An 11,956-nucleotide genomic window follows, 5' to 3' on the forward strand; every position below is an offset into this window, starting at 1 on the left:
ACGTAGAGACTGTCCAGTTTCACCAATGTACATGGCAGAGGGGCATTGCTGGCACATGATGGCATATATCACATTGGTGGATGTGCAGGTGAACGAGCCTCTGATAGTGTGGCTGATGTTATTAGGCCCTGTGATGGTGTCCCCTGAATAGATATGTGGGCACAGTTGGCAACGGGCTTTGTTGCAAGGATAGGTTCCTGGGTTAGTGGTTCTGTTGTGTGGTATGTGGTTGCTGGTGAGTATTTGCTTCAGGTTGGGGGGCTGTCTGTAGGCATGGTCTGGCCTGTCTCCCAAGATTTGTGAGAGTGTTGGGTCATCCTTCAGGATAGGTTGTAGATCCTTAATAATGCGTTGGAGGGGTTTTAGTTGGGGGCTGAAGGTGACGGCTAGTGGCGTTCTGTTATTTTCTTTGTTAGGCCTGTCCTATAGTAGGTGACTTCTGGGAACTCTTCTGGCTTTATCAATCTGTTTCTTCACTTCCGCACGTGGGTACTGTAGTTGTAAGAATGCATTGGCACCCTGACAGCAGGATTGTCTGGCTATGTAGACTCCCTCCTCAGGCCCTACGCTACCAGCACTCCCAGCTACCTTCGAGACACCACTGACTTCCTGAGGAAACTACAATCCATCGGTGATCTTCCTGATAACACCATCCTGGCCACTATGGATGTAGAAGCCCTCTACACCAACATTCCACACAAAGATGGACTACAAGCCGTCAAGAACACTATCCCCGATAATGTCACGGCTAACCTGGTGGCTGAACTTTGTGACTTTGTCCTTACCCATAACTACTTCACATTTGGGGACAATGTATACCTTCAGATCAGCGGCACTGCTATAGGTACCCGCATGGCCCCACAGTATGCCAACATTTTTATGGCTGACTTAGAACAACGCTTCCTCAGCTCTCGTTCCCTAACGCCCCTACTCTACTTGTGCTATATTGATGACATCTTCATCATCTGGACCCATGGAAAAGAAGCCCCTGAGGAATTCCACCATGATTTCAACAATTTCCGTCCCACCATCAACCTTAGCCTGGTCCAGTCCACAAAAGAGATCCCTCTAAGGTGCCACAAGTACTCCTTTTCTCTTTTTGTAACTGTATATATTGGTGTTCATAGATGATACAAACTCATCAATTCAATAAAACCACTTAAGATAGCTAGAGGCTGAACAAATAACATGAAATTACTGTGTAGTGTTCATGTAGTAGCAAATGCTATATTTAAATATGTAAAATGGTCTCAGTTGTTATAGGCCATATGGCACATGTATATGCTCAAAGTATAGGGAGAGCCCCCTGTCCTTCCTGGCTGGTGTAGCGAGAGCTCCCTCTGCTGTTTCAATCTACTTCAAGTACTAGGTACACCTCTACCCCGATATAACGCGGTCCTCGGGAGCCAAAAAATCTTACCATCTTATACGTAAGACCACGTTATATCGGGGTAGGGAGAGGAACCGCTCCCCACCCCAGCTCACCTCTGCTCTAACTCCGCCTCCTTCCCTGAGCGCGCCGCCGCCGCTCCGCTTTTCTCCGCCCCCCCAGTCCCTCCGTCCCTTCCTTCCAGGCTTTCCGCGTCAATCAGATGTTTGGTGCGGGAAGCCTGGAAGGAAGGAAGGAAGGAAGTGGGGGGGAGAAAAAGCGGAGCAGTGGTGGCGCGCTCAGGGGAGGAGGTGGAGGTGAGCTGGGGTGGGGAGTGGTTCCTCTGCGCCTCCCCTGCCACTTGCTGCGGCCCCCCCAGTCCCAGCTCGCCTCCGCCTCCTCCCACGAGTGCGCCGCAGCTCGTGTGAGCCTGGGAGGGAGGAGAAGCGGAGCTGCGGTGCGCTCGTGGGAGGAGGCGGAGGCCAGCTGGGGCCAGGAGGCCGCAGCAAGTAAGGGGCGAGGCGCAGAGGAACTGCTTGCGGTAACATGAATTCGGATATAACAAGGTAAAGCAGCCCCACTCCCCGGAGCGCCGCTTTACCGCATTATATCTGAATTCGCGTTATATCGGACCACATATCAGGGTAGAGGTGTATATGTATAGTAATAAACATATGCATTAAAGTGCACTTTCAATCGGGGGTGCTGGAACAATTTGTAAAATGGGGGTGCTGAGAACCATTGAACCAAATTGTAAGCACTGTGTATGATGGAAACCACTTCAAGCCAAATGGTTCTGCAGCACCCCCCACAGCCCTAGTTCCCGCATCTATGCTTTCAATATGAAACAGGAATAGAAAATAGTACATATGTAGACGCTGCTATTCTAATTATGAAATCTTAATGTTGCATTCAATCTTCTAGTTAATTTTTTGCATTTTATTTCTCAGCTATATTAACAAGGAAAAAAATGGGGGGGAAAAATCTAGAACTATTTGGTTTACATAGTTCATAAGCTCAATCTGCAAAGCTTTCAACCAGCCAATTGGGGCAGCTCTACCAATTTTGCCGCCCCAAGCAGTCGCCACCGAATTGCCGCCACCACAACAGTGGCGGAGCTGCTGCCGAAATGCCAGGGCGGGACACAGACTGCTGCCCCACTCTGAATGCCGCCCCAAGCACCTGCAGCCGATACACATTTAACTAGCTGCACACACATGCATCTTTTCTTAAGTGTGTAATTTTGTACTTGGCACATTCAGTATCCAAACTTCAGTCTATGACAACTGTGACATCAAAATTATTTTATTTTTTTTATTTATTTATTTATTTTTGGAGTCTAGCAAAATTACTATTCCTCAATGAGAGCATGGAATGTTTCACTTAGACTGTAAGCTCTTTGGGGCAGAGACCTAAGTTCCCTGTAAGCTGCATGATCATGCAGCAGCCTATTTACCGCTGCGCAGGCACCCAGGGAACCTGCCTGGGAACCTGCTGGGGAGGGGCGCACCTCCACTGGCCTCTACCTAGCCCAGGCCCCAACCTGTGATGTGTCACACATCACCTTCATATTGGTGCACATAACAAAATTCATACCGCACATGGGTGGGAAAAATTAAAGGGAACACTGACAGAGACTATTTTGTTCTGTGTTTTTCATAAAAAATAAATAGCTGTAAGACTAGGAAACAGTGTTTGTTAAACATTTAAAAACTCAAAGAGTTCAACAAAATGAGCTCAAATTTCTCTCCCCTCCTCCCCCAAAAAACATTAAGATGACAGCAAACACAATAGCCTCAGTTGAAAAGTTTTTTTTCTGTTAGTCCAACTCAATACAAGACTGTTTGCCAGGGGGCAGATTCAACAGCCAGCACAGTCCAAATAAACCCTATGTACTCAGGCTTAGGTCCATATCCCTTTCTTCAGGGTCAGGTTTACTAATCAACAGAAGACACAAAGGTTCAAATACATACAAAACACTTGAGAATAGACACTTTTCCACTTTCTGCCAGCTGGAAAGGGGAAAGGACACATCCTTTTCCAGCAAGATAGCCCTTCCTGCCTGCTATGGAGAGCCTTTCCCAGGTCCTTTCCTGACCCTGGGTTCTCAGTAGTAGGATAGACCTCCTGTTTACAGCAGCAGCTGCTTGCAACTGAGGCCTGTCTACACTACAGAGTTAGGTTGACGCAAGGCAGCCTACACCAACCTATGTAAGCATCTACACTAAAATTTCAGTCCCGCCAACATAACTGCCCCGCTACACCAACTTAATAACTCCATCTCCATGAAAGGTGTAGCGTCATTGTTGATGTAGTTAGGTTGACACTGTGTCAGTGTAGACACTGTTGCTTATATCGACTCTTACTGGCTTTAAAAAGCCGTCCCACAATTTACTGGCTTTAAGAAGCCATCCCATATTGACAGTACAATCAGTACAAGTGCTCCTGGTGAGGACATGCACTGCCAACACAAGGAGCAAAGCGTAGACACACACAAGCGATGTAATTACTGCAGCGACTATATGCCAACATAAGTTAGGTTGACTTAATTTTGTAGTGTAGACATGGTCTTAGAATCATAGGACTCTTGTCATGTGCTCCCTGAACTCAGTCCCCTCAGTCTTAAAGGACTGAGCATTGAACCAGGGTGCAAGGACCAGCACCCTGTTACAAGGGCTATAACAGTATTTGAAACCATTGTGCAGCTTTAACGGTTGCAATCGCAACTAAGTGACTGCTATAATAGTCACATGCCAAAATTTTAAGCCACTTACATAGTACAACTATATGTATATCTTTATACTGATATGAACCATATAGACAGTAACTGTTGGCCCAGTTCAGTGAAAAGCCATGAAGACACTAATTAAAAAAAACATACTTTGGGCTTTAAAAAAAATCCCTAAATGTGTAGACCTAAAATGCCCCTGTAACTTACCTCTGCATTTTTCAGAGACTTTAAGAGATTATTAACTGTTTCTGGAAAAGAACTGCCCAGCATCCTGCCCATTTTCTCATAAAAAGCTCCAACACATGCCACTGCAGCCCTACAAAGACAAGATGTCCCTCAGTAACCTCTTTGTCAACGTTTAACATACAACTTAAATGGAGAGCATCAAACTAGGAGTTAAGGAAATTTATTTTTAAATGTACATTATGTTGTTAATCTTCTTCTATTACTAAAAATCTATTATTCAGTGGTTATGTTGGTTGTTTCTCTATATTTCACTCAACCTAGATAGCGAAAATAGAGTGATCAGAAACGTGGGGTTTGCATGGGAACAGGGATGCTTCTCGGTTGATCCATTGGCAGGATTTTTCCTTAGGCCCTAATCCTGTGTAAAATTAAGCATATAATTAAATCTTTGCAGGATTAAGGCTTTAAATGGTTGCAGAAAACGGTCTTCAGCCAGACAGCAGAAAACTGTTAAAGGTCAGCAGTACGTTCCTTACATTTTGATATATGTGTCCTGACAATTGAAAAAAGAAAGAAGTTTTTTTTTGGTTTTGTTTTGTTTTTACATAAAAACTCAAAATGTGTACAATGTTGTACAATGCAGTTAAATTTAGATACGCTAAAATCATTGGGTCAGTCAATTTTTTGCACTCGCATTTTTCCTTTTCCTGATGTTCAGGTACTAGAATAACTTGGTTGGTTGGAGTGGGGATTTTTGTTTTGTTTCATTTTTTTGGAGGGGGAAAGAAGAGAGTTGAGGCAGAAAGGATTTTAAGTAATTCTGTGTTTCAATTAGACATACAAATAGTTCCAGCTGCAGCTTGACAGAAGCAGCTCCTGTGCATCCCAGGCCCCCGAGAAAGCGTAAACTGATATCACAAAGGGACAAGGCTTTCTTAGCTTAAAGTTTTTAAACAGATACAATCGAGAATGCTCAACAATAATTTTTCAAATCACGTATAGCCTTATTATCCAACCAGCTCTTCATTTCAAACTTATCAAACCACGTAACTCCTCATGAAGGCCACCTTACATAAAAAGTCTGCCATTTCAAAGTGCAGCTGGTTTTGAATAACCTGAATGGGAAAAAAAGGCTCTTGGGATATTCTTTAAGCGGGTAAAGTAATATGTTTGGGAATTCATAATAAAAACTATTCTGCTCAACATTTCCCATTGAAAAAAAGGCGTAAATTAAGCAAGGAGAGTTTCAGCCCAAAGGGTCAATATTTCAGACAGCTGAGTATGTAAAAACAAAGGGTTATTATAGAAATGGTTTTACAACCTTAGCTAGTATTTCCTACCAGTGAGACTGCTAGGACAGTGTTTCTCAACGACCAGTCCTTGGACCTGGGGGAGAGGGGGGTCCCTGAGATCGCGCTGACACAGTTTAGGAAGGCAGCAAGCCAGTCGCTATTATCAAAAAGGTTGACACTGTGCTAGGATACCTGAAATGTGAGCTGAAGCTAAACACACACAGATCACAGAGATTACTTATTCAAGAGACACACACTGTATGCTACAGTAGATGAATACAAACGAACAGTGAACACTCTTTCTGAAGAGTGCCAAACATTAACAATTATCTCTTGAAATATAAAGTCCATGTTAGGGTTCAGCCTGCAAGGTTCCATGCACCTTTTAATTTGGGGATCAGAATGTGCCTGTAAATATCTGAGAAAATCCAAGTAAAGGAATTTGTCCATTTGTTATTCTGTCAGGCATTAGCTTTCCTCTGGATAACATAAACATGTAAAAATTAGCCCACAGTAGGAGTCATTTCCTTACCTGGAGGAAAGACTCTTCAACTCCAGACAACCACATGAATCTTTGCTAGCTCTAAATCCTTCCCTCCACACTCCCAATCCTGCTCTTGTTAGGTCTCATTTATTTTTATTATATTCTATACATACGTATATAATACACAAATACATACACACACAGATTAATGTAGAGATATGAAATACTTTATTTATAACAAACATTCCCCCTTCTTAAGGCAACATTTTACTTACAGTTTGGTCGGTAAATAGGCAGCAGTATCATCTTTATTCTTGATAATGTCATTACATTTATCAAGCGTCTGAAAGACAGGAAATGTATCGCCAATGCTATAGAGAGCCGCAAGATTTTTCGCTAGTAATTTACGTGTGGGTGGCCCAGGGGAACTGCTGATGAGTCCAGTTAGCTGTTCCACAAGCTTCTTTTGTTTTTCCTTGACATCTGTCTGTTAAAGGAACAAAATGTATGTTGTTATATTCTTTCCATTCATATGTAATTCAATATTTCTACCAGTTTCCATAAACCTTGAGGGAGATGTTTTATGTTTCAATCTCAAATACTCTATTATACTCAACACCTGCACATACAAATGCTAAATGGAAATATACAAGTGGTTGCTATTGTTGAGTTCTTACTATTTCTATCATATATCATCATTTATTAATACATTATTACTTCACAGAGGGTCCTTTAAGCTCCAAGGACTATCCTCCTTTGCCATTTTCCACCTCTTTTTCCTCATCATTAAAAGGTCCCGCACTGGAAGAGAAGAGCTAAACTTACCAAGGTATATATATTACTGAAGAACTGTAGATCCTACTGAGTATTGTAGTTTGTAAATCTATCATTTCAGACTGAGCACATGTAACAACAAGCAAAATAATAAGCACAGGTATTTACAAAACTATAAGATATGTAAACTTCCAAATGTATGCACTTATAGTTAGTTAGGGTGCAGTGTAAATCAATTTATTTTATTTTAGAAAATTCAGGACACTGTAAATGGCAAATTACTGAATTTTATGACGTTTGCATGGAATTCGTTTTACAAGTATCATTAGTCAATTTTAAGAACAAAATGAATTTCACAAGTAATGTCAGTCAATACCAAGGTGTCATTTCATCTTTGAAATTGACTAACACTATTTGGAAAATTCATCCTGTCCTTGAAATTGACTAGCTAATGTTTGTTTTTGGTTTTTTTTTTTAGTATTAAAGACTTTCTTGTAGGACATTTTTCCTTTTACCTTTAAAAAAAATATATCATGGTTGCAGGCATTTTCATGATTTCTGTACATTACATGAAATCGTGATTTACACAGGGGCCTACTTCCTACTTATAGTCACGCTGAAGGTTGGCTCCCAGATCCTACTGCCACTGTTACGGATGTCCATCTGGTACCTTTACAGGAGTATGAAATTAACATGACATTTTTAGATTGAGAAATAAAGTTACCTTGTTGGCCGCTACAAGCACTTTATCCAGAAATCGCAACCACTCAAAAATAAAGACCGGCCTCTTTGCTTCTGTGATTTGAGCCAAAGCTTCTTCATTTAGCAACAAACTATGAGCCAGCTCCATCCTTATTTAAACTCTGACTTCACTGTAGACTCCTGTATTGTCTCTAAAATACAGTTAATGTACAATGTAAAGCAGTAAAAAGCTGTTACAATTTTTTTATTCAATGCAAATTAGTTTTCAGCGCAGAACTGCATTTTAAATACATACTACAGTATCAAACCCCAATTCTGCATACACTTATGCTTGTGCTTAATTAAGTAGTTTCATAGAAGTCAATGGGTACATCTATACAGCCTGCAGCAGTGAGCTTCTCAACCTAGGTTAACAGAATTGGGCTTGCAGGGTTCATGCTAGAGCTCTAAAAATAGGTATGTAGCCAGCTCTTTGAACTTGCAACTTGGGCTGGTGCTCAAGCTCTGAAGCCTAGGAAGGGGGATGAGCTCCACAGCCTGAGTTCCAGACCGAACCACAACTTCAAAGAGCTGTCTAGCGCATGCCCAAGTCTGTCAACCCATGCTGCAAGGCTCACTAGCTCGGGCTGTGTAGACATACCTAATGGGACTAGTCACATGTTTAAGATTAAGCACAGGCATGTTTTGTTCAACGTCTTTATCAATGATCTGGATGATGGGATTAATTGCACCCTAAGTAAGTTCGCAGATGACACTAAGATGGGGGGAGAGGTAGATATGCTGGAGGGTAAGGATAGGGTCCAGAGTGACCTAGACAAATTGGAGGATTGGGCCAAAATAAATCTGATGAGGTTCAGCAAGGACAAGTGTAGAGTCCTGCACTTAGGAAGGAAGAATCCCATGCATCACTGCAGGCTGGGGATCGACTGGCTAAGCAGCAGTTCTGCAGAAAAGGACCTGAGGAGTACAGTGGACGAGAAGCTGGATGAGAGTCAGCAGTGTGTCCTCGTTGCTAAGAAGGCCAAGGACATATTGGGCTGTATTAGTAGGAGCATTGCCAGCAGATCGAGGGAAGTGATTATTCCCCTCTATTCGGCACTGGTCAGGCCACACCCGGAGCATTGCGTCCAGTTTTGGCTCCCCAGTACAGAAGGGATGTGGACAAATTGGAGAGAGTTCAGCGGAGGGCAATGAAAATAATTAGGGGGCTGGGGCACATGACTTATGAGGAGAGGCTGAGGGAACTGCGCTTATATAGTCTGCAGAAGAGAAGAGTAATGGGTGATTTGATAGCAGCCTTCAAGTACCTGAAGGGGGGTTCCGAAGAGAATGGAGCTAGGCTGTTCTCAGTGGTGGCAGGTGGCAGATGACAGAACAAGAAGCAAGGGTCTCAAGTTGCAGTGCGGGAGGTCTAGGTTGATATGAGGAAACACTGTTTCACTAGTAGGGTGGTGAAGCACTGAAATGGGTTACCTAGGGAGGTGGTGGAATCTCCATCCTTAGAGGTATTTAAGGCCCGGCTTGACAAAGTCTTGGCTGGGATGATTTAGTTGGTGTTGGTCCTGCTTTGAGCAGGGGATTGGACTAGATGACCTCCTGAGGTCTCTTCCAACCCTAATATTCTATGATTCTGTGTGTATTTGATGTATAGGGTCCTTAAATGTCAAAAACAAAGTACAGGCAGCTTCAGGATTTCAGAGGTTTTTCTGCCTGGTAAAGAGTAATGTTGAGGTCCTTGTAAAAAAGTCGTAAAGAGAAAAAAAGAATGTTACCAGTCAGGAGACTCTACTTCCCTTCCCTTCCCATCCATGATCTTGATTATCCCTTTAACCTCTCCAAGATACTGGATACCATGGAGAAGAATACTCCATGGGGCCTTGTGAAGAAGTCTGGGAATCTTCTCTTTGATTTGTGAGGAGATCCAGGAAGCTTTTACCCTTTCCAATTGAAGGGGTCTCCTGCACGAAGTACATAGTCCATAAATTGTGTTTCATAGAACTAGAGCAGTATAGTTGTATGAAACATGCATTTCACCAAGTGTAACTTCATCCACATACCAGACAATTTATAAACCCAGAGAGAAGTACTCTGCAGATCCTACACTTCTTTCTTTTTCCTACTTTTCTATTTCTCCTATTTCCTTCTCCTTTTTTTTTTTTTCTCCTTAAAGATAAAAAGCAGGGAAATTAAATGAAAGAAATGTGCATGGCAGAGGGGCATTGCTGGCACATACAGTGCAAATAATTGATGGTCACATAAACACCACCCTATACCAGAAACCTACTGACCACTATACTTACCTACATGCCTCCAGCTTCCATCCAGCACACATCACACAATCCATTGTCTACAGCCAAGCCCTAAGATACAACCAAATTTGCTCCAACCCCTCAGACAGAGACAAACACGTACAAGATCTTTAACAAGCATTCTTAAAACTACAATACCCACCTGGGGAAGTGAGGAAACAGATTGACAGAGCGAAATGGGTACCCAGAAATCACCTACTACAGAACAGGCCCAACCAGGAAAATAACAGAATACCACTGGCCATCACGTACAGCCCCCAGCTAAAACTTCTCCAGCACATTATCAGCAATCTACAACCTATCCTGGAAAACGATGCCTCACTCGCCCAGACCTTGGGAAGCCAGTCCTCGCTTACAGACAGCCGCCCAACCTGAAGCAAATACACACACCATAGAAACACCATAGAAACATAGAAACACCAGGAACCAATCCCTGTAGCAAACCTCGTTGCCTACTCTGTCCCCATATCTACTCTAGCGACACCATCAAAGGACCCAACCACATCAGCCACACCATCAGAGGCTCATTCATCTGCACGTCTACTAATGTTATAAATGCCATCATGTGCCCGCAATGCCCCTCTGCCATGTACATTGGCCAAACCGGACATTCCCTACGTAAAAGAATAAATGGACACAAATCCGATATCAGGAATGGTAACATACAAAAGCCAATAGGAGAACACTTCAATCTTCCTGGACATTCTGTAACAGATTTGAAAGTAGCTATACTTGAACAAAAAAACTTCAGAAACAGACTTCAAAGAGAAACAGCAGAACTAACATTCATTTGCAAATTTAACACCATTAATTTGGGCTTGAATAGGGACTGGGAGTGGCTGGCTCATTACAAAAGCAGCTTTGCCTCTCCTGGAATTGACACCTCCTCATCTATTCTTGGGAGTGGACTACATCCACCCTAATCGAATTGGCCCTGTCAACACTAATTCTCCACTTGTGAGGTAACTCCCTTCTCTTCACACGTCAGCATATTTATGTCTGCATCTGTAATTTTCACTCATGCATCTGAAGAAGTGGGGTTTTTACCCACGAAAGCTTATGCTCAAATAAATCTGTTAGTCTTTAAGGTGCCATCGGACTCCTTGTCCTCATTTTAGAGGTATATGACTTTTCATTTAGCTGTATTAAAATGTCTTCTGTTTGACTGGGCCCAGTTTATCAAACAATTCGGATCACACTATATGACTGACCTGTCCTCCTCATTATTTACTCTTCTGCCAATCTTTGTATCATCTGCTAATGTTATCCTAACCGACTTTATACTTACTTCTCAATCATTGATAAAAATAATGAATAGCATCAGACCTATGATTCCCGTTTGACAATTACTTTTTGTCAAGCTTTTTTGTAGGCATCATAACAGAGAAGACTCTTGAGGAAGGATATGCAGGTAGATAATGAAGTGGCTTTGTGAATGTTCATAGGGTGCTCCTCCCAAACATGAGAGGCAGCAAAGGAGGAACAATGGAGGTGTTAAGTTTTCAAACAATTAAGCAGGCAATGGAGGCCGGCACCGTGGTTGATCAGAAACAAGCATCGGCAGCTCAACAGCAAATGAGAGATGATAGGTAGGGTGGGGATTGACTGCAACTAGCCTTGAAAAGGAAGACAAGCAGTTTATGTTGGATGTGACAAAGAAGGGGGAACTAGCGGGAGAATGCAGAGAGAGGGGTGACATGGTCAAAGCAACAGGCTAAGAAAATGATCTTTGCAGCAGCATTCTGAATGGATGTGCATTATTTGAGAGCAGTATATAGTTGAAAGAGGGATCGTTGTCTGGTAGTTTTAGAACAGCAGAGAGGGGAAAAGGACATCCAAATTCTATTCCCAGCTCTGCCACTAACTTGTTGAGTGACCCTTGAACAAGTCACTCACAGTACTTATGCTTTGGGTTCCCCATCTGTAAAATAAGCATTATACTTCTTTACAGGGGTGATATGAGGATAAATTCATTAACATTTGTACCCTCAGATACTACAGAGATAGGGGCCATGGAAACACCCAGGAATAAATCTTATTTATTATTATTTAGTCCCAACTTGGTGCTCCATATCCTTCAATATATAAAAATATATCCCCTGCCCTAAT

General features: G+C 42.5%; 1 protein-coding gene across 8 annotated transcripts in view; it reads right to left on the bottom strand.

Annotated features, from left to right (window-relative positions):
- The window catches only part of HEATR5B (HEAT repeat containing 5B), a 96,034-nt gene that overhangs the window by 83,437 nt on the left and 641 nt on the right, over window positions 1–11,956 (bottom strand). For 6 of the 8 annotated variants that reach the window (XM_073338385.1, XM_073338383.1, XM_073338384.1 and 3 more), the window contains exons 2-4: window positions 7,561–7,729; window positions 6,338–6,549; window positions 4,308–4,416 (exon numbers count right to left, since the gene is read on the bottom strand). In XM_073338385.1, coding sequence (XP_073194486.1) covers window positions 4,308–4,416; window positions 6,338–6,549; window positions 7,561–7,686 — 447 coding nt within the window. In that variant the 5' untranslated portion in view covers window positions 7,687–7,729. The other 2 variants (XM_073338381.1, XM_073338382.1) reach the window with 2 other exon arrangements.

The sequence above is a fragment of the Lepidochelys kempii genome, chromosome 3 (assembly GCF_965140265.1).
Source record: "Lepidochelys kempii isolate rLepKem1 chromosome 3, rLepKem1.hap2, whole genome shotgun sequence".
NCBI lineage: Eukaryota > Metazoa > Chordata > Testudines > Cheloniidae > Lepidochelys > Lepidochelys kempii.